This window comes from Salvelinus sp. IW2-2015, linkage group LG27 (assembly GCF_002910315.2).
Source record: "Salvelinus sp. IW2-2015 linkage group LG27, ASM291031v2, whole genome shotgun sequence".
In the NCBI taxonomy this organism is placed as follows: Eukaryota; Metazoa; Chordata; class Actinopteri; order Salmoniformes; family Salmonidae; genus Salvelinus; species Salvelinus sp. IW2-2015.
Genome location: NC_036867.1, coordinates 32,275,279 through 32,302,773, shown reverse-complemented (window position 1 = coordinate 32,302,773; position 27,495 = coordinate 32,275,279). Strand labels below are relative to the sequence as shown.

Below are 27,495 nucleotides of genomic sequence, written 5' to 3'. Positions count from 1 at the left end.
ATGCTTCAAAAATGTATCCTTTATTAGTCAGTCAGACATCGGAATGCTTTACAGCACAGAATTAAACCAACGCTCAAAGTTCAGTTCTAATTTTAGGTTAATTAATCTGGGTTCTGTAGGCTGACTGCGCTTGGCTGCAGGTCACAGATGCAGGATGTTAACGTTTTAACAAACAGCCCAAAACATACACGACCAAACACCAGATGGTGTTATTTATCTTACCCCAAGGTCCTGGGACAAYAGTGAAATTTCAAGCAACGGCGTCAAGCACATATTCTGGACACATTTCCAAGTCATCCAGAAAGCACAKAATCTGCAAGCAGCCCACCAAGACCGAACAATACATTACGATCAGGTGAAYGATTAATAGTTGGAGCCAAGTCCAGGTCTGACGAGGCTGCCAAGTCATCTTCAGTTGGCTCATATGTTGATACTCCATGGTTTGAARGTTCCTTTCTTTGGAGATGGAGCCTTGAYAAYAAAATATGTATAATGKRGTTAAACGAATGTTGTTAGAGAAAGGTTATTGGTGAGACCAAAACAGTAGACATGGGCCAGTTAGTGGACTCAGAATAAGCCTAGTCCTGAACTAYAAAGCACGTTCGATGGAGCATTTTCATCAAACAACTTTTTAGTCTAGAACTAGGCTTGATCTGTGTCCTCTGGAAAAACAGTCCTTTGATATGAAGAAATGTTACCATCTCAGTGAACTGGTCCTCACAGGCCATGCGTATCCTCTCAGCAGTAGCAGGGGAGCTTAGAGGGAAGCTGTCCCCTAACCCCCTCTCTCTACGMGCTGCAGCAACTGCCTCCTTTATGGCAAAGAAGATGGTGCTGGCCAAYAACACTGGCGGCTCGCCTATACCCTGTAACAACATGGCCYACCATCAATTACCACTTAGGAAGTGAATCCTCAGGATCCTTGAGTGAAAGCATTTTATTGTGTTTTATATGACAAATATTTGGTCCAAATTGTTCAGTCCAAAAAATGCTCTGTATTTAGGCCTAATTGATGCCTTTATGGATGTGTCGCGTGATGTCATGTCGTTTGTCTTGCCTTGGACCTGTAGATGGCATGTGGGTTCTGTGCGTTGGCTAGCAGGTGGACGTTAAACTGAGGAGGGACGTCACAGAGGGCAGGAATCTTGTACTGGGACGGACCCCTGGTCATCAGAACCCCCTCAGGAGAGAACTGCAGCTCCTCTATGGTGTACAGACCTATGCCCTGGACAAAGCCTCCCTCGATCTGGAATATATAGCACCATGTTAACTTTGTCTCAAGTCATATTGGAATGTATGCTACTGAAGATGTCCTATATTGATCCATAATACTGTAGAAATGTGTAGCCACTAGACCTGTGAGTGCTAGAGAGTACTGTACCTGTCCTATATCTAGAGCTGGGTTGAGGCTCCTCCCGACATCCATCACAATATCTGTTCTGAGATTCTGCAACAAACACACAGCCAATTGTATAAAGCCAATGACGCCCTTAAGACATAYCATATAAAACKAAGGCTCATACATGCTTATTGCAAGTTCTAGGGGATGCCTGCAGGTACAGTATGAAGTAGTGTTAATGAACATTTCACTGGTTTAGACCAAGGGTAATACTACTGTACTTTGTGATCTCCAGTGAGACAGTCGATCTCCACTTCTGAGCAGCAGGCCCCAAATGTGAAGTAATAGTAGGCTGGACCCTCGCTGTTCTCCCAGTCCACACCCGTGTGAGGTCCCCTGGAACCCATACGGCGCCCGTATTAGGATAGCCTACTTGTGACTGAGACGTTCCTAATGTGAGCGCCGTAAATCGTGCCATTGCAGTGATCACGGTCTTACAACAGTCAGTGATACGTTGCATTGCTTCATTACACACTACGGTCTACAGTATTGACAGGGGTACGTACAAGAAGAAGCCAGTTGCAGATAAGCTGACCTTCTGGCAATAAGCCTCAAAAATCTGTGGGAAAGAACACAAGTTATTGTAGGCTACACCATTATTGAGATAAACTCAATATAATTATGTTTTTGTGTCTATTATAGTCTGGTGGATGTTTGTTGATTACCCATTGTTGCCATGTATATTTGGGATGATTTTCCATGACTGGCTTCAAGCGCCCCATCAGTTTCTCACAAGCATCCTAAAATCATACACAGTAACATTTGGTAAGAGTACAACAAACACATCTATACCACATGTCTTMAAAAGCCACATGAGAAGCCTGTGATAACAGAACATTGGAGCTAGCCTGATCCCAGATCTGGTTGTGCAGTCTTGCCAACTCCTATGGTCATTGTCCAAGGCAGTTGGCGTGYCAACACAAACAGATCGGAGACCAGGCTTCGTTGAAATACCTTGACTGCCATGCCCACTGCGTCCGTGCCAAAGGAGGCTGCTGAGGGTGAAGCATTGGGAARGTTGCCCGTACAGGTCTCCTTGATGTGGATTGATGACATGGGCACCTTCAGGATACGACTGGCAATCTGGAGGGCTTTTGTGTTGATTCCCTGACCCATCTCTGTGCCTCCGTGTGCCACCAACACCGAGCCATCCTTGTAGATGTTCACCAGAGCMGCACCCTTGAGCAGAGGTGGAACAAGAGAATGAACAACTGTTATTTTGTATCTCTATGGGGATGAACACAGTTTATACTGTGGGCTCCCGAGTGGCGCAGCGGTCTAAGGTATTGCATCTCAGTGCTAGAGGCGTCACTACAGACACCCTGGTTCGAATCCAGACTGTATCACAACCGGCCGTGATTAGGAGTCCCATAGGGCAGCGCACAATTGGCCCAGTGTCGTCCGGGTTTGGCCGGTGTAGGCCGTCATTGTAAATAAGAATTGGTTCTTAACTGACTTGCCTAGTTGAAATAAATGTTACAATTACATTAAAAAAGTTATTTGTCCACAGCACAAGTGCTTACAGCTATGAAAATAAGTATCTGCACACCCGAACCAGACACGAGTTACAGTGTTTATTGAGCTAAGCTTTCGGTCAACAATGTCCTTTGCCAGAGCATCTTGCTAGCACAGTGGAAAAATTAACATGGGGCATTCTAAATTTGACATATGTTTAAAGGGAGTTCTTCATCCTCACCTGGTTGTAGAAGCCTTTGGAGAAGCCGACGCCGAACTTCATAGGCACAGCAGAGATGCCCCTCTTCTTCCAGCGGTTGGAGGTGTTGAACTGCTGGATGGCCTGGAGGCGATCGTGGTACCCAGCCTTGTCTAGACACTCGTCCCAGCAACGGAGCATGTTGCGGGGGGAGAAGAGCTGCTTGTGGTGGGTATAGCACTCCTCCTCCCGGTACATGTTGATCTCCCTCACCTGCAGAGACACAKCAGGCCACATTCATCATCAGTAGGAAGATTGGATGGATGGATGAAAGGTGGGTAATTAACTAACTGAACATGACCCTGAATCCTCCAGTAACCTCTCACTAACCTTCTGTGGAGGGAGGCCACATTTGACAGCCACCTCGTGCAGCACGCTCTCCATCACCATGAGTCCCTGGGGTCCTCCGAAGCCTCGGAACGCTGTGTAGGAGGGCAGGTAGGTCTTACACACCAAGCCACGCCCACGCAGGTTAGGGATCCTGTAGCCATTGTCCATGTGAAGCAGGGCTTTCTCCATGATCTGAATCACAGCACATTACAGGGAAATGAAAATGTGTCTTATGCTAGGGTGTTTCTGCTGTCCATTTTTAAACGTGGTGAGAATCATCAGTCCTTGTTGTCTAGGACTTTTCAACTGATATCAGGCAATATATTGGACAAGCGCAGATAACCATTGAGTCATACACAGTATTGAATTCAAAGTTCTTAAAGATAACCATTGAGTCATACACAGTATTGAATTCAAAGTTCTTAACAAGCTTACGAATAATGATTCATTCAGGGTACACCCCCCGTTACTGTAGTAGGTGATGTCCGCTGCCATGATGGTTCCATCGTTGTTGTATCCCACCTGAGAGAAAACTGGTCGTTAGAAATGCTGAGGTAAAATTCCACTGATGATACAGTTGTTGTTGATGATGCTCATCTGAGAGGGCTACTCTACAATACCTTGTATTTTCCTAGGAAGGGGTGTCTGCCACTGGTGATCAGCATGTCATCTCCACGTTCCAGAACACAGCGTACTGCTCGCCCTGTCCTACAAAAGTATTCAAGGTATTATGTGTATTCAAGGTATTATATGTATTCAAGGTATTACATGTATTCAAGGTATTATATGTATTCAAGGTATTACATGTATTCAAGGTATTACATGTATTCAATGTATTCAATGTATTATATGTATTCAAGGTATTATACTGTATGTATTCAATGTACTTTATGTATTCAAGGTATTATATGTATTCAAGGTATTACATGTATTCAAGGTATTATACTGTATGTATTCAATGTACTATATGTATTCAAGGTATTATCTTGAATACATTCCACTAATGTTCCACTAATGTGTGTTATCAACACTCTGTTGAAAGCTCTTACTTGACTGCAGCTGTGGCAGTGATAGCAGAGAGGGAGGCAATCTTCATGACTTTGCCCCCGAACGCTCCCCCCAACCTCCTCACGTGACATGTGATCTTGTTGGAGTCGATGCCCAGAGTGATTCCTACCACTTCCTGGGGTTGCAGGGACAAAACAAAGGACATTCAAATAACAAATTGGTATAACTTTTCGATTGGAAAACTTTTTTCCTGATCATATCAATCAACCAGCATTGGGGCACTGATGGTAGTCGTGTGTCAAAAATCAAAGATTKCGATCGGCGGGAAAGGGTTAACAAGATGCCAATATCCAATGTAGCTAGCTACATAACAGAGGAGAAAACTCAAACATAGATAGTTTATGTGTGTCTAACCTGAGTGTATGCTGAATGCTGGCTGGCCACAAACAGTTCCAGTTCTCCATTCTCTCCTTTGGGCACTGCAATAAGGCCCTGAGTCTCCATGTAGAAATGCTCCTGACCTCCCAAGTAGATCTCATCTGCTCACAACACAATCACATATCATCAAGACATTTGAAGGCATGAACTCGCATTAGAAGAAGAAGATGCACAGATTTTTACCCTCCAGAATCTGATCCACCGTCTCAAAGGCTTTGTCCATGTCTCCTCTCTCCAGCTGCCTCTTTGGGTCAAAGAAGGACTGATGCTGGATGGCCTCTTCTATTGTGAAGAAGACAGGAAGTAGATCCTGGTAGGTGACCTTTACCCTTTGAGCTGCTCTCCTGGCCTGCTCTCTGCTCTCTGCTACCACAGCCCCAATGATCTGCCCCACACAAGACACCTGCACAGGAACAACCAATCAACAAACCAATCAATCAATCAATCAAAAACCACCATGGTAAGCCAATATACAGTATAATAGACCTCTCATAATTAGAAATGCCATTAGAACAGAGCTGCTCTATTCTCCTCAATTATCATCCTCAGTCATTGCCATGGTCATACTGTCTGTCTATAGTACGATGCTACAGACTGGGAATGGTAGTGAGAGGGTACAGTACGGTAGCCTACCTCCTCCTCGGCAAAGAGTTCCTCTGGGTTATCGAACAACATCCGTCGGTTCTGACCAGGGACGTCCCCAGCTGATAGGAACGTGACCACCCCAGTCATGCCAAGTGCTTCAGATGGGTCAATGTTGCTGGTTTTGAAGTGGAATAAAGACACATGATCAGAAAACCTACATGCGGCCTCCTGAGTGGCACAGCGGTCTAAGYCACTGATGCTTGAGACCCGGATTCGATCCCGGGCTGTGTCGCAGCTGGCCGCGACCGGGCGATCCATGAGGCYGCACACAATTGTCGCAGCGTCGTCCGGGTTAGGGGAGAGTTTGGTCGGACGGGATGTCCTTGTCCTATCGCGCTCTAGCAACTCCTGTGGAGGGCCGGGCTCATGCACGCTGACACGGTTGCCTGTTGTACGGTGTTTTCTCRGACACATTGGTGCGGCTGGCTTCCGGGTTAAGCGTGTTTCGGAGGACGCATGGCTCTCAACCTTAGCCTCTCCTGAGTCCGTATGGGAGATTCAGCGATGGGACAAGACTGTAACTACCAATTGGATATCACGAAATTGGGGAGAAAAATATTATAAAAGGAAGAAAACCTACATGCAATTTCAAAAAGACGAGTCTGGATTTAGGTGATTATCTTATGATACAGATCCAACTGTAGAAGTTTGTATGGCCAATCCAAAAACAGTCAAATAATGACACACTACCATAGACTCACATGATCTTGGCGTGAGCTCTGGTGCTGGTCACCATGAAGACAAAGAGTTCCCCCTGGACAGGTGGTATGTCATCGTAATACTGGGCCTCTCCTGTAGCCTGATGGAAGGCTGCTTGGTGCATCATGGGATGGCCCACAGGGTCCCGGGAGGACTGGGCATTGGGCACAAGCTGCAGAGGAAAGAGACAGACACTATGGCGATACAACCATCATCCATTGGAGTAAGTTGTAACTGTTTATATATAAGCCATTGTTGATAGCAAACCTGGAAAGAGTGATGTCCCTGGGGCACTTCGTTTTTGAAAGGCTTGAGAGCACTGAGGTACTCAAGGGGTAGAAGACACACGTTCACATCCTGCACAATTGGGTAGAAATCAAGAAACATGAAGCATAATAAAAATGATTGTAAAACACCTTTTAGAGAGCCAATGTAATATTGCTACTCACAAATATTGTCACATCCCTCAGATTCAGCAAAACAAGTAGCAGATTTGATGTTTCGCTGAAAAATAATTAAGGATTGTGCCTGTCCTGTATATGTACCCTCTCTCTGAGCTCCTGGAGAACCTGCATGTAGAATTTGAAGAAGAAGCTGGTGGTAAGGGTCTTGCGATACTCCACCTTCCCTCCGTGGGCAGAGTCAGATAGCTCCACCTCCTCCTCCAAAAGCCAGCAGGCATCAGCCAAAAGCTCCTCCCCCCAGGACCTGAGCCAATCAACCAACACTTCAATTGCAATTCATAAGTTCACCAGATCACCAGTTAAGTTCACCAGTTCAGTTCAGTTTGGTTKATTTAATTCTGTTTGATGTGATGTGTGTGTGATGATAGGAAAGGAGAGATCACTATTACCGAATATGTTGTATGAATAGAACACTAGTGTGAAGGAGGAGTTTGTGAAGAATGAATATCTCAACTCCTGTATTATAAAGAAACAACCGTAATTATAATGGAGTAATACTGTGAGGAAGTGTTTGTAGAGTAAAATAAACAATTGTAATTGTAGAGGTAAAAAAAGCACCAGCATTGGGGTTACCAAACCTACAATCACCTTTAAAATAGTTAAAAAGTAGATCGGTCTCCATTAAGTGCATATTCATCTTAAAATAGTAGACAYTGACTGTGAAGCAAGTAATGAATATCCAACAGAGATTGGTAATAGTATATACAGTAAACGTTGGGGTGGATTAAAACACAAATGATTAAAGAGTGGAGGGAGGACAATGGCCTCCATGTGAACAGAAGTTATCCTGTTTTGTTTTGTCTGTAATTAAAACCGTTTTGTTGCTAATTTAAGATTTGGCAAAGTGAAAACTAACAAAAAAATTATTTTCTCTTTTAGGAGAGGATGAGGTGTACCTATCTCGTCATTTGAAATGTTTCCGGAGGCCGGGTTGCCTTGGGAGAGRAGTTAGTGAAATTCTGCTGTTCTATTGAGTATAAAAGGTACCCAGCTCCCAATTAAGTAAGGCCTGGCACACACACAACCCACCTGTTATGCATATTTGTTAGCGGTGTTAATACCGTGTCTGATTCATTGTGTGAGGTCTTTTTATTTGGGTTTTGTGGGTTCTTCACGGGTTAGAGAGGATGCACCTTAAAGGGCACACAAATACCATTTTCTGAAGCATCTATTGTCCGACTTTTGGTTGCACAGATGTAAGTTCTCCTGATAAGAAATGTACTGAAAACCCCAATGTAAACCTGGTACACAGAATGTTTGAAATGTCTTTAAAATAATGAGTCTGAAGTACAGGGAGAGCAAAGGGAAAAGAACACTCACTTAATGGTGTTGAATGACCTCTGTCCTGACTTTCTGGTGAGGCCTGATCACCCTCGCTAGAAAGGCTAGAGACATTGGGTGGGATTTAAGTATAGTATGTAAATGCTGGTAAATATGAAGAAGTGTTGTTGTTTTGTTTGTTTTGTTTTTGTCTTGCGTCAAAACAAAATCTCACCAAATTGGGTCTGATGTATGGTCAGGATTTCTCCCTAAGCGTTAGCSCTCTAACTCCCTGACACTGTAACTCTTGGTGAGGTCTTTCTTTCTCACTCCCGAAGGACCTGAGCCCTAGGACCATGCCTCAGGACTACCTGGCCTGATGACTCCTTGCTGTCCCCAGTCCACCTGGTCGTGCTGCTACTCCAGTTTCAACTGTTCTGCCTGTGGCTATGGAACCCTGACCTGTTCACCGGAAGTGCTACTTGTCCCAGACATGCTGTTTTCAACTCTCTAGAGACAGCAGGAGCGGTAGAGATACTCTGAATGATTGGCTATGAAAAGCCAACTGACATTTACTCCTGAGGTGCTGACCTGTTGAACCCTCTACAACCACTGTGATTACTATTATTTGACCCTGCTGGTCATCTATGAACATTTGAACATCTTGGCCATGTTTTGTTATAATCTCCACCCGGCACAGCCAGAAGGTCAGCACTCCATCAGTCTCCTTGGTCAAATAGCCCTTACACAGACTGGAGGTGTGTTATAGGTCATTATCCGGTTGAAAAACAAATGATAGTCCCACTAAGCGCAAACCAGATGGGATGATGTGTCACTGCAGAATGCTGTAGTAGCCATGCTGGTTAAGTGTGCCGCTAATTCTAAATAAATGACCAACAGTGTCACCAGCAAAGCACCATCACACCTCCTCCTCCTTGCTTCACGATGGGAACCACACATGCGGAGACCATTTGTTCACCTACTCTACGTCTCACAAAGACACAGCGGTTGGAACCAAAAATCTAAAATTTGGACTCAGACAAAAGGACAGATTTTCACCTGTCTAATATCCATTTCTCTTGTTTCTTGGCTCAAGCTAGTCTCTTCTTATTATTGATGTCCTTTAGTAGTGGTTTCTTTGCAGCAATTCGACCATGAAGGCCTGATTCATGCAGTCTCATCTGATGTTGATGCTGTTACTTGAACTCTGTGAAGCATTTATTTGGGCTGCAATTTCTGAGGTGCAGTTAACTCTAACGAACGTATCCTCTGCCGCAGAGGTAACTCTGGGTCTTCCTTTCCTGTGGCGGTCATCATGAGAGCCAGTTTCATCATATCGCTTGATGGGTTTTTGCGACTGCAGTTGAAGAAACATTCAAAGTTCTTGAAATGTAAAATGTGTAGAATTTTTTTAGATTTTATGTAGATGGTGGTGGGGTGGCTGGAATGACGCAGGGAGCTGGGAAGGTGCTGGTGTAGCCTGCAGTTGGTGTACGGCCCCGGAGCACCTCGTCCAATGCAGTCCCAAGGCGCTCCAGGCACGAGGTGTGGTGGCGGAGCTTCGCTCCTATAGCGGAGAGGTCGGAAGTCCTGCTGKWTCCTGTTTTCTTGGGTCYATCATTCTGTCACTGGTGTAGAAAGGAGTAGGCAGGAGGCAGCCGCAGGTTTACAACTACTGAATGTATTTAAGCACCATAGATCGAAGCGGAACGTAACCCAAACGCTGTTGTGCTCAAAATATATCTTTATAAACAAAATGGCACAGGGTGAACCCAAAGTGCAAAATATATTAATAGTGATTAATGGAAACAGGATGCACCTGAGCTCAATTTGGAGTTTCATAGCAAAGGGTCTGAATACTTAAGTAAATAAGGTATTTCTATTTACAAATCTCTGTTTTCGTTTTGCCATTATGGGGTATTGTGCGTAGTTTTATGAAGAAAAACATATATTTAATCCATTAGAATAAGGCTGTAACGTAACAAAATGTGGAAAAAGTCAAGGGGTCCGATTACTTTCCAACTGCACTGTAAGTGACCTAGCAGTAGTGTTTAGCATGTTATGGGTTAGATGGAATGATTTTTGTGCAAATATATTTGTGGCAGGAAACAAAGTACAACGGGGGCCAGTCTCTGAATTTATTTGACTGCGGCAGGCTGCATGGATGTACACTTCCTAATCTCAAGGCTTCTCCTGACTGATAAGAAGACCGGTAGTACTGAACTTGGGCTGGGACGATAACAACACCTGCCTAGCCACAGAGATTCATTGTACATCCTAGACTCAGGAGGAGGGCGGGCTTGTTTGGTAGAACAATAATTATACTAGTTGACCGCACGTAGCATGCAAAAAAAGGGCGAAGTGAGCGTGATATGGTGTGGGAATACCTCTTGTAAAACCTGCTGCCTAACTGGTAATCCTGGTTAAAAGTATGAGTTTATGTTTTTTACAGACTTAGTAATGCAAGATATGCAAACATTATTAAAGTGGCATTATTAAAGTGACTAGTGTTCCATTTATTAAAGTGGACAATGATTTCAAGTCTGTATGTAGGCAGCAGCCTCTCTGTGATAGTGATGGCTGTTTAACAGTCTGATGGCCTTGAGATAGAAGCTGTTTGCGTTTTTAGTCTCTCTCGGTCCTTGCTTTTGGGATGGCACCTGTACTGACCCTGCCTTCTGGAGTGAATAGCGGGGTGAACAGGCAGTGGCTTGGGTGGTTTTGTCCTTGATGATCTTTATGGCCTTCCTTGGACATCGGGTGGTGTAGGTGTCCTGGAGGCGAGGTATTTGCCCCCGGTGATGCGTTCTGCAGACCTCACTACCCTCTGGAGAGCCTTACGGTTGTGGGCGGAGCAGTTGCCGTACCAGGCGGTGATACAGCCCGACAGGATGCTCTCGATTGTGCATCTGTAGAGTTTGTGAGTGCTTTTGGTGACAAGCCGAATTTCTTCAGCCTCCTGAGGTTGAAGAGGCGCTGCTGCGCCTTCTTCACAACGCTGTCTGTGTGGGTGGACCAATTCAGTTTGTCCGTGATGTGTACACCGAGGAACTTAAACTTTCCCACCTCCTCACTACTGACCGTGATGTGGATAGGGGGGTGCTCCCTCTGCTGTTTCCTGAAGTCCACAATCATCTCCTTTGTTTTGTTGACGTTGAGTGTGAGGTTATTTTCCTGACACCACACTCCGAGGGCCCTCACCTCCTCCCTGTAGGCCGTCTCGTCGTTGTTGGTAATCAAGCCTACCTGTAGTGTCATCCGCAAACTTGATGATTGAGTTGGAGGCGTGCATGGCCACGCAGTCGTGGGTGAACAGGGAGTACAGGAGAGGGCTCAGAACGCACCCTTGTGGGGCCCAGTGTTGAGGATCAGCGGGGTGGAGATGTTGTTACCTACCCTCACCACTGGGGGCGGCCCGTCAGGAAGTCCAGGACCCATGCACAGGGCGGGTCGAGACCCAGGGTCTCGACTGATGACGAGTTTGGAGGGTACTATGGTGTTAAATGCTGAGCTGTAATCGATGAACAGCATCTCACTAGGTATTCCCTTGTCCAGATGGGTTAGGGCAGTGTGCAGTGTGGTTGCGATTGCGGTTCTGTGGACCTATTGGTTCGGTAAGCAAATTGGAGTGGGTCTAGGGTGCCGGTAGGGGTGGAGGTGAATTGGTCTCTTGACTAGTTCTCTCAAAGATTCATGATGACGGAATGATGTGCTACGGGCGGTAGTCGTCGTTTAGCTCAGTTACCTTAGCTTTTCTTGGGAACAGGAACAATGGCCCTCTGAAGCATGTGGGAACAGCAGACTGGGATAAGGATTGATTGAATATGTCGCGTAAACACACCAGCCAGCTGGTCTGCGCATGCTCTGAGGACGCGGCTGGGAATGCCGTCTGGGCCTGCAGCCTTGCGAGGGTTAACACGTTTAAATGTTTTACTCACCTCGGCTGCAGTGAAGGAGAGCCCGCAGGTTTTGGTAGCGGTCCGTGTCAGTGGCACTGTATTGTCCTCAAAGCGGGCAAAAAAGTTATTTAGCCTGTCTGGGAGCAAGACATCCTGGTCCGCGACGGGCTGGTTTTTTTTGTAATCCGTGATAGACTTGTAGACCCTGCCACATACTCTTGTGTCTGAGCTGTTGAATTGCGACTCTATTTTGTCTCTGTACTGGGACTTAGCCTGTTGATTGCCTTGCGGAGAAATAGCTACACTGTTTGTATCCGGTCATGTTTCGGTTCACCTTGCCCTGGTTAAAGCAGTGGTTCGCGCTTTCAGTTTCACGCGAATGCTGCCGTCAATCCACGGTTTCTGGTTTGGGAATGTTAATCGTTGCTGTGGGTACGACATCGTCAATGTGCACTTCCTAATGAACTCGCTCACCGAATCAGCATATTCGTCAATGTGTTGTGTGGACGCAATGCGGAACATATTCCAATCCGCGTGATCGAAGCAGTCTTGAAGCGTGGAATCAGATTGGTCGGACCAGCTGTTGAACAGACCTGAGCGCGGGAGCTTGTTGTTTTAGTTTCTGTTTTTAGGCTGGAATCAACAAAATGGAGTCGGGTGTCAGCTTTTCCGAAAGGAGGGGCGGGGAGGGGCCTTATATGCGTGGCGGAAGTTAGTATAAAATGATCCAGGGTTTACCAGCCCTGGTAGCACAATCATATGCTGATAGAATTTAGGGAGTTTTGTTTTTTAGATTAGCCTTGTTAAAATCCCCAGCTACGATGAATGCAGCTCAGGGTGTGTGGTTTCCAGTTTACAAGAGAGCAGATAAAGTTCGTTCAGGCCATCGATGTGTCTGCTTTGGTGTGATACTGACCGTCCGTAGCTGTGTAGGACTTAGCCTGCGGGGCTGCGGTGCGGGGGTGGTTAAAGTATGTCGAATTACGTTAGCGCGGCGGGTGGACAGTGATGGGGAGGAATATATATCGGCGTGATGACAGATGCCATCGAATCAGAGAACTCTTGTAGAAGAGATAAATGCGGTACCACATTTGATTGTGAGGAGTTCTAGATCAGGTGAACAGAATGACTTGAGTTCCTGTGTGTTGTTATGATGATCACACCACGTCTCGTTAATCATAAGGCATACCCCCCCGCCCCTCTTCTTACCAGAAAGATGTATGTTTCTGTCGGCGCGATGCGTGAAGAAACCAGCTGGCTGCACCGACTCCGTTAGCATCTCTTGAGTTAGCCATGTTTCCGTGTAACCTTTGATAATGTAAGCCATAATCTAATGCTTACCTTAAAATGTAACAATAATTATCACAGAGTGATAAAAGGAGGGCGTGTGATGGAAATGTTCTCTGTGTATCAGATCGTATGTTTAGCATAATGCTGCTTTTCTAATAACCTGTGTTGGTTCATGAGAGTGACTGATTGATTGTACATGGGAGGAATTTCTTCTATCACTGATAAGCAATTTGGCAGTACGCCCAGAACATTGCTTTGGGAACCAAAAGGAGTATCTCAGTTTCAAGGTCTCATCTTTGAGAGAAGAAGCCTCGTGAGGTATCAGTCAGTCAAATACCGGAACCAAGTTTAATAATAAATTATGTAAATCATGCTTATATGATTTGTTTGTGTAGCAATTTATAAGGACTGAAAGGGAACACTGTTTTCAGAGTTTTTATCAAGCTTGTATTGCGTTTATGAAACTTTCCGGGCGTGATAATTAAGATGACTTAATTTACTTTGAATTTGAGTCCTTAGTGATGCATTTCCACAACAGCAGGGTGCTGGGTCAGGCGTATAACGCAAAGTCTAGCAACCTACAGGTTGCATGTTCAAATCTCATCACAGACAACTTTAGCATTTTAGCAGCTTTGCAATTACTTTGCATGTTGGGCTAGTAATCGAAAGGTTGCTGGATCYAATCCCCACTCTGACAAGGTAAAAATCTATCATTCTGCCCCTGAACAAGGCAATTACCCTACTGTTTACCCGGTAGGCCATCATTGTAAATAATAATTTGTTCTTAACTGACTTGCCTAGATAAATAAAGGTTAAATAAAAAAACATAATATATATATATATTTAAAATGTAAAAATAACCCCCTTAACCTAACTCCTAACCTTAACCTTAACCTTAACCGCTAACCCTAACCCCTAGCCTAGCTAACTTTAGCCACCTAGCTTACGTTAGCGTTAGCCACAACAAATTGGAATTCGTAACATATCATACGTTTGCAAATTTGTAACATATCGTACGAATTGCAATCTGTAATATATTGTACTGTTGGACTCGGGGTAAACTTTGAACATTGATGTATATTGACTAATTGATTTGATAATGTTTTGGTAGAAATGCATTAGGAGAAGTGACTTGTGTGTTATGGGTTAGATGGGATGATYGAGGAGTATCATTCCCAGAGACTGTATATTGCTACAGGAGATAGCTCATAGGAGAGGGTGGACAGCTAACTGTACACAATATGGGGATTTAATTGAACATTACACATACCCAGATCATGCTGAGAGTAGAAGAGATAGCGGTGGCATTTCAGACACTATGGTAAACTTTCAGGAAACCTGTGACTCCCGAGTTTTGTTAGGTTGGATATAATTCCCAACTCATTCATCTTTTTCCCAATTTCTAACAGCCGGCGAACACTTGACAGATTAATTGAAAGAGGTTATAGTCATGGTCCATGTTGGTAGTAGCAGGGGTTACTTTAGTAACATTTTGGGGATATCAGTTTATGAGGACTCATGCCACATGGATTGGTAACTGGTAACTGGGAGACCGATGGGAGTACAGGGGAGGCTGTTATTCAAATGTCACAAATTAGTGATCTTGCCATAAGAGGATAGTTTATGTTGTCAGGAAATGACCCATGTGTTGCAGTGTGTATATCCTCAGGTGAAAGCAGAGATAAGCAAGGGCATGGGCTGAATTCTGGAGACTGAATGTACGTTAAGATACACCAGGCGGGGGTGTTGGGACCAGTGTTGGTTTGGTCCACACACACACTACTCCTTACAGCACATGCAGCGGTAAAGATTTGTCATGGTCTCTCCTTGGGGCGGGTGGGGGGGGGGGGGTGCATAGTTCTCACGTGAAGTGACTGCATAATGGGTGAGCTTGAAAACACCATGACAGAGGAAGCTTTGCGAGAGAGAGAGAGAGAGACGCGAGAGAGAGAGAGGAGAGAGAGAGAGAGAGAGAGAGAGAGAGAGAGAGAGAGAGAGAGAGAGAGAGAGAGAGAGAGAGAGAGACAGAGAGAGGAGAGAGAGAGAGAGAGAGACGAGAGAGAAGAGAGGAGAGAGAGAGAGGAAAAGAGAGAGAAGAGAGAGAGAAAGAGAGAGAAGGAGAGAGAGAGAGAAAGACTAGATTCCACTGTAAGACATGCAGATGGGTTGGTCTGGGAGCTACTTTAAACATCATATGTGGGTTGGGTTAGCTGCTTTATTGGTTAATGCATCACATGAAAGAGGATAGATGTTGGGGTAATTGTACTCTGAACAACATTTTTAAGGAATTGATGTGAAAGCATATACAGTGCTGAGTTACCTTAAGAGGATGTAGGGTTGTGGAAATGGAGGAGATGGGGGAAAAAAGTGACAATGACATGACTTGGGAACACCTCTCGGAACCTGGGGCCAAAAGGGGAAGACTTGGTGGAAGCATGAGGAGATTTCTTTAGGGCTTTTGGTTTTGTGGAATCCAGCATAAAAGTAGGGGTGCCTAAAGGAGGGGTGCCTAAAGTGGAGTATATATACTTGAAGTGGTGGAAACATGTCTTTGTCTGAATGCAGCTGTGTTGACCCTTTGGGAAGAATTAAACTTGGTTAAGCTTTTCTAGTGTGCGTGAGTTATTTACACTGAAAAATTAGAACCTAACAGTACGAATTAAAATTCGTTACATATCATACAAATTGTAAAATATCATACAAAATGGATTATGGAATTCCAAAATGTAATAAATACCATATGAAACATAACATATCATACTAATTGGCAGAGGTGTGGACTCGAGTCACATGACTTGGACTCGAGTCARAAAAATGATGACTTGCAACTCGACTTTGACACCAATGACTCGTGACTTGACTTGGACCTTATGACTCGACCTGACTTGATACCCTCTTCAAGCCCAAATATTAAAAATTATGCTATTAAAAAAAGTGTGCAGCGCATCAACTCTTCATTTAACAGATTACAGTTTGAATCGGACAGCAGCCAATCAAATTGTGCCAGCTGAGAAAAAGTTGTGCGTGGCAGTGCAAAGGAACGTCGGCGGGTGAATTCAGATGGAGCCCTTGGAAAGATGATACCCAAAATTATTATTTTCGGATATAAAGACGACGCTGTATCAACAAAAAACGGATTGCAACTTGCAAAACATGCGGGAAGAAAATTACAGACGGAGACGCAACAATTTCCAACTTTGTTCGACATTTGAAGCTGCACAAAGAACGGTAAGACGTGGCTAATATAGCCGACAGCTATATATTTTATTATTTTACTAGTGTATCATGTAGGCTAACATAACGTTAAATCAATGAGTCTCCACACAGTCAGTCAGTGCGGGAACGTGATCATTGCACCCAAGATTGAGCTATAAATGGCTAGGCAGTTGGTAGCCTAAATCCTGCCTGATGTTACTGCTGTTCCTAAAACCATTGACATACGTTAGCCTACTGTAACCACACAGAGAGAGTATGTGTGTGTTAAGGTTGGGTGATTGTGTACGAGTCTACATCGCCCGATTGCGCCCCATAGCGATCCTCGATAGTCGATCACTATAGGGGGGGTCTTTCTCATAGCTACCCATGTATTCCCATGGAAATATAACGTTTATTTGGAAAGGATTAAATATATAGATATTTTTAAAAGCATTAATGATTTGCGTAAATGTAATATACTAACTATTACTCTTGTTAAAAAATATGAAACGGTATTACATGACTTGTTTAGGACTCGAAACTCAAAGTTTAGGACTTGAGACTTGACTTGGGACTTGTCGGTCTTACATTTACATTTAAGTCATTTAGCAGACGCTCTTATCCAGAGCGACTTASAAATTGGTGCATTCACCTTATGATATGATCTTGTCTTGAGACTTGACTTGGGCCTTGAGTGCTAAGACTTGAGACTTAGTTGTGACTTGTAAAACAATGACTTGGTCCCACCTCTGCTAATTGGAGTATCCAGGATTTACTATGTTACGTCTACCCCGGATTCCAGGTTGAAACTATTGGCGTGTATTTGAAAATACACTGACTGAAATACACTCCCCCCATGCATTTGACCCAGGTATATGGAAAATTGTATTTTTAAATAAGTATTTGAAAAAAACTTTCAAATAGTAGGCTATTTATAGGAAATTGCAGATAATTTGGGCCACATTATTTGAAAATACTCAAATACACAGAAAATAAGTATTTAAATAATCAAATATTTGAACCCAGGTCTGCAATGTCTGTAAAGTATGTTGTTGTCAGTCTACATACCGTCCAACAAGCTTCTGGCATGTGCGTCCAACCTTGACCAGCGTGGGTCCCACTCCTCCGTAGTAGATGTTGAGCGACTCCACTATGTTAGTGCCCTCCTTGAAGACCACCTTCATCCCAGCGTTGACTATGGAGAAGGCAAACTCCCTCCTCTGGGCCTGACGGAAGGCGGACACAAACTCCCACTGCAGAGATCAAAGTAAAAATAAATACTGTACAACAATCAACAAACATAATACAGTCAACAGACATAATACAGTCAATAATCAACAGTCATCCTCAATACAGTCAACAGACCATTTCTCCAACCTGAAAATCTCGCAACAGATTATTAATGTTTACATACCAATTAACCAAATCCTCAGTACCCAAAGCTTGAAAGAGGTTGGAGTTATGAGTTAAACTAAGGGCATCATCAATATCCAGAGTGGTATTTGTATGAGAGATTAAAGCAGTTATTACTCACTGGTTTGGAGTAGGGGATGTCAATGGACAGGAGGACTTCATCTGGTCTAAGCGCCGTCTTGCCAAAGCCAGTGAAGAGTTCTTCATTCAGAGTGATCGCCCTTGTCCCATTTTCTACAACAAAAAGACAGTTTCATACTATGAATCTCGGCATCACTCAATCAACCATGTCCTTCCCATTTAGGTCATGTGATATAGCATGATCACGAACTGAAAGAAAAGGATCAAATCAAGGAGAATCAATGCTTTGCCCAACAGTACCTTTAGACATGACCTGCAGTGTGCAGTCCAAGGCAGCTAGAACACCATTGAGATCATACTTTGGGTTGGCACTGAGGATATTGCCTCCAATGGTCTGTAAACATGGGACATCATAAAACCGATCAAATAAAACACATCAATGAGGCTTTCAGGCAAGAGTAATGCAGTGGTCTAATGTCATACGCCTATTGCACGACAATGGCCCAGCGGCACCCTTTTCACACTACATAGCCAAGCTGTACTGTCTGTGCTTGCCTGGTTACGCATTGACCATCGTTTCTGGAACCATGCTGAAAAGGACAACGTGAGGAGAAAATATCTGAGCCAACACAGTTAAGTTTGTTGGGTACATACAGGTGTGCCGTCTTAATTTGATAATTCTGTTGTCACAGAGAATGTGCAGGAGGAAATGCAGGAGGTTCCTCTTGTGCAGGAGGAAATGCAAATTCTAGTGTATTCAAGGTTTAAAAAGGCTTCTAAAGTTGGTCATTTAAAAAGTCAGACTTGATTTATCCTAACTAAAAATGTATCAGCCGATACAAAAAAGTCCATTAATTATAATCCACATAATAATTCAAGTGTACTGTTGCTGCAGGATTCCTTTCCTGCTGTGAGAAACTGGTCAAATTATGATAGAACATCTGTATCTGTGGGTGATAGTTATAGGGCTTACAGCCATGTTGCGGATCTGTTTCCCTGCTAGACACCGTAGGGTCTGTAGCAGGGCCTGGTACCCCCTGGTTCTCTCTGCCTCCATCTCCCTCACAGCCCTCTCCATCTCCTCCTTCAGACTGGACAGGGTGCAGACTGCCCCCATACTCACACCTYCACGGACATGAACACACAGCAAGTAGATGACGAAAAGCTGAAAAGTTCTTTCAACGAACGGACAATAAATACACTTCAAAACCTACCATCCTTCCCCCACGTCACAGTATGTAAATCTGAAACTCTCCCGGCGTAGATGATGAGAGGATGATGGACTCCTTTCACTTGCATATTTGGTCCTGCTCAAAATAAATACACACATAATAGATACAATGTGGCTGAGTAGTCATCAGGATTAATATTTTTTGTACCGTGTACAACGTACGGGTCTATTTTTAATGGGACAAAATATTTTGGTTAGAGTGAAAGCAGTTCTGAAACACAAAAGCAAGATGGCAAAGCAAAAGGTTAGTACCTATAGTTGTGTTGCCAACCACCACAGGGGCTTCAGGATATTCTGTTTTCAACTCAAGCAGATTGGTCAGATCTACTGGAGACATCAACTTCAGCCTATCGCCTTGGAAACACAGACTGCCACAGGCACGTTTCCTTCCCATAATCTGGTATAGAGAAGAGTGAAATCGAAGTTCTCTGCAAGTTAGTTCTGTTTGAGTTGACAATAGACACGTCTCTTTACTGTGAAGACTGAATCTAACGTACCATGAGTTCTGGAGGGAAAATTAGGTCCTGGGATGGGTCAAGTGGTAGGACATCGTCCATATGGAACAGCTCCTCTGAGATCTGACAAGGTATCAAATATCTATTTAGGACACAATCATTCTTTCCTGGTGTCATCATTTCAACTACCCCTCAATTGAAAAAGCTACTTTGCCCCTTGGGCCACCGTAGTTATATGCTGTGATTAGATTTACATGAAGTAGTGTTACGGTATTCTTTGGACTTTCATTTATCTGCATGTCCAGCACTTATATTTAGCCTGACAATAAAATGTTTGACCATTTTATTTTCACGACAACCAGGGCTACAAGTAGAGTACTACACAAAACAATTAGATATAAACAGTTGCATTCATGACTTTCATTACCATAAAATAAGGCCTGACAAAGCAAAAAACGTATTTATATGAATGCTGTTAGTACAGAAATAGTTTGCTTACTGGGAAATGAATATCCAACTAGTCAATGACAACTGTGTGGAGTTTGCGACAGCAACTATGTGAGCGTATTACAGACACTATGCCACAATAGACACAAAACGTGCATATCTGTGAGTCCCAGCTTTTCATTGACAGCTTTTAATAGTTTGTAGCTGAAACCATTCGAACMCTAAAGAKWTWTTTTGTAAAAGACCCAGCCCCGCGSCCCTTCGGGATCCGCCCTTGTCTCACAAACACCAATCACACAGACTAATGGYTGCAGAAGAAATATAAYKGCCAATGGTTCACCCCAGAAGTCTGTAGCTCAAAAACACAATGTTTAAAGGTATTAAAAGTCCAAAACACGCRGGCGTTACGGTGGGACTCGTTGGGTTAAAGGGGAKTKTACCATTCCCTAACGCATCGTGCGCATGTATAAGGTTGGAATTCATTAGGTGAAAATGTAAAGTATTTAACTCACGTCACTATCCTTGTGTTGCTTAGTTCCATTCTCTATACAGCACTTTCCCCCTGATTCTCCATTCTGGCCATTCTGYCAACATCCCTCTCCATTCTCTGATGCCTAYTGATATGTAACACATGCATTTTACAGAACATGTTTCAAAGTAATCAAAAGAGAAAAGATGCGCATTTCGGTTAAGAGARATGTACTTTGAATCACACAACTAGCTTGTGGAAATAGGTTAAAGGCCTTACTCACATCACAGAAAGTTTTGAATCCATCAATGATCGGCCTGTAGCCAGTACAGCGGCAGAGGTTTCCTTTGAGAATGTGGTCAAAAAACTGTCAATAACGTTTGAAAAAAGCTAGCGATGAACCTACAGCCAATGTTTTTGTAGAGACCTTTGGACTACTAAAGATGATTWWWWWTWAAWWAATAATAATAATAATTAATAGCATATGTTTTATATTTTTATCTATAAAATATAAATMAATTACCTCCTAGAGCCTCTCTGATGTCTTCCATGGTGGGATGTGGTTTGTTCCTCAGTAAAGTGTACATGGACATCACCATGCCTGGAGTACAGAAACCACACTGAGAGCCATGGGCCTTGGCTATACGCTCCTGCAAGAACATGGACATATCAGTTTCCCTTACAAAAAAATATCATCCAGCCACAATGAATGGTGAGATACACTTGTAGGATTTAGGATCACAAAACCKTATATAACCCTATAGTAGGACCTACCTGAACCGGATGCAGTTTGGTCTTGGTGCTGCCAATACCCTCCACTGTTACCACAGCAGCCCCATGCAYTGTYCAGATGGGCTGCAGACAGGCGTTAACAGTGTAGTGGCTAGGATCAGCGGTCAGGGATATAACAAGCAGTGCCGTGTCAAATAGAATAGTGTGATGCAAACTGAAGAAGATTCCAGTCATTTTACTCCAAAACTGTGTTTCTCAGTCATGATATTTTGTGGCGGTGTTATTTAGTAAAATATGAAATGGTTTTCTTCCCACATATGGTTGTGAGGGCAGTATTAGACAGAAAAGGATACAGAACTCTGTTGTGGAGTTGGTCATATCTGGACACCATGACCGTGCAGGCCCCACATCCACCCCCTCCACAACCATACTTAGTCCCAGTTAGAAGCACTATATAGAGAAGAGACACATGTAGATGATTTTGGCTAAGCATTTTGAAATTACTTTCACTGCTACTCAACCCTGCACCTTAGAGGCTGCTGCCCTATATATATATATATATATATATATATATAGACATGGAATCACTGGCCACTTTAATAATGGACAACTAGTTACTTTAATAATGTTTCCATACTGCTTACTCTTCTCATACGTACAGTATATATTTTATTCTATTCTACTGTATTTAGTCAATGCCACTACGTCATTGCTCGTCCAAAACGGCACTGTTGGCATTTCACTACAACATCTGCTAAATATGTGTATGTGACCAATAAAATGTGATTTGATGAACATAGACATTACGTGCTGTTATTTACATAAAAAAGGTGTTTTGAAAATTTTGTTGAGGAAAAGTACCTTTCCTTCTCAGGAATTTGAGGAGCACCTCCTCTGGATCGGCATTCCTCTCTAAGATCTGAAATGTGTGCACGTGCACACACACACATAAGCACACAGACAGAGATCACAATCTATTCTAAGACAACCAAGCCTCTGTCTGTGAAAAAACAGTAACAAGGCATATCTACATCAGGAGACAGGAAACAATCTGSAGAGTCAAAATGATATCACGGGTGGCTTGAGAATGTCATACTCTCTGCATCTAATCTATAGTATTATCTGTGACTATAATCAGGACATTGGTGTATCAGTCTCCTGACAATCATGTGATTTACATAAAAGTGAACATTGAGGTGGGGGGACTGGAGGAATCTGTATCAATTGAATACTGTATAAGAAAATATTTCAGATGCAGAAAAACTGTAGATMATACATTTTAGAAAGCAGCCTTTMGTTTAATATTTTCTTACAYTGTTGAAGTGATATGATTTRCTCATACTAACCACAGAAATAATAGAAAGTATCACAAACACAATAGACATTTACCAGACAACTGCATTGTGTAAATTACAATTATTATTCATTTTCATTTGGAACTAATGTCAATTGAGCTGCTCAGCAAAAGGAACATATACTGTCCTCTGCAGTTTGAAAATGTGGCCTAATGATATTCCAAAAGACCAGTACAGTATAAATGGTCAAACCAACATCTAATAGAGACTAAATAAAGTGTTGATCCAATATGATTAAGCACAGTCTGGATCTTTTGCTCCATTATTGGCAAAAMATCTGATAAAAAKMAAATAATACATTTAACTAGGCAAGTCAGTTAAGAACAAATTCTTATTTACAATGACGGCCTACACCGGCCAAACCCGGACGACGCTGGGCCAATTGCGCACCGCCCTATGGGACTCCCAATCACGGACGGTTGTGATYCAGCCTGYATTCGAACCAGYGTGTCTGTAGTGARYCCTCAAGCAAGATGCAGTGCCTTAGACCGCTGCACTACTCAGAAGCCAACTTGGTTGYTCAAAATACCAATAATAGGGCAAAAGATCAAAATTGGGCTACCTGTGTGAACACAGCCATAGTCACATATTAGAAAAATATAATTTCTTACCTTTTGCCCATTTACATAGAAAATCAATTCACTGCAACTGTTGGGAGAGGACATCATTAATGTTTACTCAAAAGCAGCAATCTGAAACTCTGTCTCTGAATTATCATTTGTGGCAGTTTAAATACCTTTGGGATTGACCAACGTCACATGGCTTGAGCTTGACAATCATTTACACACATTATCAATTAAGTTATATCATGAGAAAGAAACATTACATATATCCCCCCCACCCACCCATACACACACACACACACACACACACACACACGCACACACACGCACACACAAAGTCAGCTCTCCCGACCAGATAAAGTGACACCATAGAGCCATATTTAAATACGCATGCGTACTTGCGAAAACCGGTCACTAGTTGGTTGTGGAAAGGGTATTTTTTTTAGGTCGATAGAACTGAATTCGGGTATTTTGAATTTGTTCTTTCTCTAACCGTTTTTTATCTGCATACATTTCGGTAGGTGACCTGCATACTTTGCACATTCGGTTGACAATGTAATCTACACATGTGTCTGTTTAAACCGACATTGGCTAGCTAGCAAAGTATTGTAGCTAGATTTATTTTTCCTGCATTGTTAGCTAGCAAGCACAWCTTCGCTACCTAACAAACTAAATGGCTAACATAACGTTGGCTGTCATGTCGGAGGAACTGACTTTGTAGATATGGCACGTTGAAACACAGGCTTTATTTATCTACCCACTGTAGAGCCACTTAGTTGCCCATGATATTTGATAATCAGACGTGAATATCGACGTCCTTTGTTCCAAGTTTTGTTAGCATTACAGGAAATTGTGGCTTGTTAGCTAAAGTTAGCTGCTATGGGAGTTTCGCAGGTGCCACATAAACAAGCCAGGCCTGTCTGAACGGGCGCATGGCCAGAAGGTCCCCGTGCTCATACTAAAGCCTACCACCTTGGAGGGCAACTAAGCAGGCTAGCTAACTAACTTCACCTAACTACATTTTGATTGTATTTTATATTCATCATGACAAAGCCAGGTTACAATGTCAACTTTGAAAATTCTCCAAATTACCAGGTGTGGCTTGCTAATTAGCTTGCTAAAATATATCCATAACAAGGCATAGCATAGATCTCGCATGGGCCTAACGTTACAGAAATCCTGTTATAGTCTGCTAAAATATATCCATAACAAGGCATAGCATAGATCTCGCATGGGCCTAACGTTACAGAAATCCTGTTATAGTCTGCTAATGTTGACTAATTATCTTGACGGTCAGACGCAATCAGACGTTAATGTTCAACTTTTCTCATCCAGAGTGTCTTTTATGAATAATCAAAAGCAGCAAAAGCCAACGCTAACCGGCCAGCGTTTCAAAACGAGGAAAAGAGGTAAGTTGGMCATCTTCATTGTCGACCAATTTGCCACTACTTGTTTGGTTCACCTAGCCGTGTCAAAATGGTACCCGCGTTGAAATTATGACATGTTTTTCAACAGATGAAAAGGAGAGATTTGACCCTACTCAGTTTCAAGAAAGTATCGTACAKGGCTTGAATCAAACTGGATCTGATTTGGAAGCTGTTGCAAAATTCCTTGATGCCTCTGGCGCCAAGCTTGACTACCGCCGGTATGCAGAGACACTCTTTGACATCCTGGTGGCTGGCGGAATGCTTGGTGAGTACAGATCTATAAGTCSTGTTTTAAAGTCAGTAGCTTTCAGGGATCCCTTGCCCCCTTCCAAAGTKCCACCCATCTGACCTTCTACAATGTGTTTTGAGGAGGAAGGAGGATTCAATGGAAGTTTTAGAGGAAGTGTGGTGTTGGAAGTCAAGTTTCCAGTCCATTTGGAAAGCTGCTGTTGTCCAGATCAGCGCACTGACACTCTTTCTCCACCTTCACCTGTCTGCAGCCCCAGGAGGGAGTATATCTGATGACCTGACCCGCACAGAGTTCTGCCTCTTCACGGCACAAGAGGACCTTGAGACAATGCAAGCATATGCTCAGGTAAGAGGATGTGGAAATAATTTATTACTGCAAAGTATCTATATCCAACTACAGAGACACATCTGTCAAGAAGCTCTATCCAGCTAATCAATGCTAATCAACACATTTACCATAATGTCACATCTTACTTTGTTTTTGAACCTGTAGGTTTTTAACAAGCTGATCCGGCGTTACAAGTACCTGGAGAAAGGGTTTGAGGAGGAGATCAAGAAGGTGAGACAGTTGGTTTGAACTCCTGCTTGGCAGTTGGCACTGATGAATGCTACACACAATGGAACCTGCATGAACCGTTTGAATGGGATATTTTATTTTCACAACAAAGAACTAAAACATTTACCCTGCAGGCTCATTATTTTATCTACTCCGCAGTTGCTGCTGTTTTTAAAAGGGTTCACCGAATCAGAGCGCAACAAGCTGGCCATGCTCACTGGCATTCTGTTGGCCAATGGAAACATATCAGCCGCCGTCATTGGAAGTCTCTTCAACGAGAATGTGGTCAAAGAGGGTGAGTGTCTGCCAGCCCACCACGATCTTWACCTGGACCTGTCCAATAAGAGCTGCTTGTTTTCATTTTTTTCAAATGTTTGGTTACGGTGGCCCCAAATGAACATGGCCCTCTTCACTGGAAACCCACCTTTTTGTTAAATGGTCTCTGAAATGGACACAGTATTCAGGGACATTGTATGAACCCAATGTCTCTGAAATGAACATGTTTTTAGTTCATACAAAATAGTGATTTGAGTGCTGTTCATTGCAGGGTACCTGCTGRTTTGARTGTTGCTTTATGACTGTTTGCAGGTGTATCTGCAGCCTTTGCTGTCAAACTGTTCAAGTCCTGGATCTACGAAAGGGACATCAATGCTGTTGCTGTCGCTCTCCGCAAAGTCAGCATGGACAACAGGCTGATGGTAAAGCTACATTTCTCCCCCCCCCCCTCCAAGGATACCAATACATATAGAAGAGTAAGGGACGGTTTTCTCAACACAGATTAAAGGGATAGTTCTCCAATGATATACATTTCCTTACAACATTTAATGGCACTGGAGAGGATGGCTGYCGTTTTATTGGCTCTTGGTTGGTTAAACCGTGCTATTGTTTTTTTCCCCCCGCATTGTTTGTAACTTATTTTGTACATAATGTTGTTGCTTCTACTGTCTCTTATGACTGAAAGGAGCTTCTGGACATCAGAACAGTGATTACTCCCCTTGAATTGGACTAAGAATTTTTCTTTAATGAGTCGGACGAGAGGGATTTACTCCAGAGACAGAGATTTCGCGGAAGGAGATCGGGGTGCCTTGTGAGGATCAGGCGAGGAGTGGCTAATCTGCRTTTGCCATCTGTACTATTAGCCAATGTACAATCGCTGGAAAATAAATGGGATGAACTAAYAACATGTATATTCTACCAACGGGACATTAAACTGTAATATCTTATGTTTCACAGTCGTGGCTGAATGATGACATATGTATGCGAGTACTTGAGAGCCATATCGTCTTGCATTAAGTGTGACTAGGAAGCACGCTGCCAAGCGTCTGGAAGAACACCCCGTAGGAGAACGTCTCCTGCTGCCTGCCAACATCCTCGCAGCCAAGCAGACATTATGACCGGACTCACCAGGGGTGCTGAGGATCTCATCGGCTTTGGCCGGTGGGTACAGTCATGGTGTGGGGTGGCATTTCTTTGGGGGCCGCAAGCCCTCCATGTGCTCGCCAGAGGTAGCCTGACTGCCATTAGGTACCGAGATGAGATCCTCAGACCCCTGTGAGACCATATGTGGTGCGGTTGGCCTGGGTTCCTCCTAATGCAAGACAATGCTAGACCTCATGTGGCTGGAGTGTGTCAGCAGTTCCTGCAAGAGGAGGCATTGATGCTATGGACTGGCCCGCCCGCTCCAGACTGAATCAATTGAGCACATCTGGGACATCATGTCTCGCTCCATCCACCACGCTACGTTGCACCACAGACCGTCCAGGAGTTGGCGGATCCCTCAGAGACCATCCCCACCTCATCAGGAGCATGCCCAGGCGTTGTAGGTTGTAGGGAGGTCATACAGGCACGTGGAGGCCACACACACTACTGAGCCTAATTTTGACTTGTTTTAAGGACATTACATCAAAGTTGATCAGCCTGTAGTGTGGTTTTCCACTTTAATTTTGAGTGTGACTCCAATCCAGACCTCCATGGGTTATACATTTAATTTCCATTGATAATTTTGTGTGATTTTGTTGTCAGCACATTCAACTATGTAAAGAAACAAGTATTTAATAAGAATATTTCATTCATTCAGATCTAGGATGTGTTATTTTAGTGTTCCCTTTATTTTTTTGAGCAGTGTACATGCTATCGCAGGATAGAACAGCAGCTCTCTAAGACAAGGTAGCGTTTT

The 27,495-nt window shown here is 43.4% G+C and overlaps 2 protein-coding genes across 3 annotated transcripts in view; one reads left to right on the top strand and one right to left on the bottom strand.

The window, feature by feature from the left end:
• On the bottom strand, positions 1-23,286 carry aox5 (aldehyde oxidase 5). Its single transcript, XM_023972234.2, has 33 exons — positions 23,136-23,286; positions 22,031-22,088; positions 21,523-21,619; positions 21,212-21,320; positions 20,961-21,087; positions 20,721-20,782; positions 20,481-20,582; positions 19,564-19,644; positions 19,319-19,463; positions 19,050-19,142; positions 18,809-18,960; positions 18,136-18,229; positions 17,876-17,988; positions 17,410-17,594; positions 6,779-6,941; positions 6,501-6,590; positions 6,236-6,405; positions 5,523-5,649; positions 5,073-5,292; positions 4,866-4,990; positions 4,493-4,626; positions 4,064-4,151; positions 3,879-3,965; positions 3,444-3,635; positions 3,096-3,326; positions 2,354-2,578; positions 2,065-2,139; positions 1,906-1,958; positions 1,621-1,735; positions 1,382-1,447; positions 1,058-1,246; positions 699-866; positions 1-471 (listed from the first exon to the last, which is right to left on the bottom strand). Exons 1-33 carry the CDS (start codon positions 23,190-23,192, stop codon positions 421-423), a joined length of 4,044 nt encoding a protein of 1,347 aa, XP_023828002.1. The 5' UTR covers positions 23,193-23,286; the 3' UTR covers positions 1-420.
• A 210-nt stretch (positions 23,287-23,496) lies between these two features.
• Positions 23,497-27,495, top strand: part of LOC111953462 (eIF5-mimic protein 2-A) — an 18,657-nt gene continuing 14,658 nt past the window's right edge. The window contains exons 1-7 of one of the 2 annotated variants that reach the window (XM_023972753.2): positions 23,497-23,604; positions 24,423-24,496; positions 24,603-24,779; positions 25,015-25,109; positions 25,257-25,322; positions 25,479-25,614; positions 25,908-26,017. In XM_023972753.2, coding sequence (XP_023828521.1) covers positions 24,433-24,496; positions 24,603-24,779; positions 25,015-25,109; positions 25,257-25,322; positions 25,479-25,614; positions 25,908-26,017 — 648 coding nt within the window. In that variant the 5' untranslated portion in view covers positions 23,497-23,604; positions 24,423-24,432. Of the gene's footprint in view, positions 23,605-24,422; positions 24,497-24,602; positions 24,780-25,014; positions 25,110-25,256; positions 25,323-25,478; positions 25,615-25,907; positions 26,018-27,495 lie in introns of those variants that run through there. The other variant, XM_023972754.2, reaches the window with a different exon arrangement.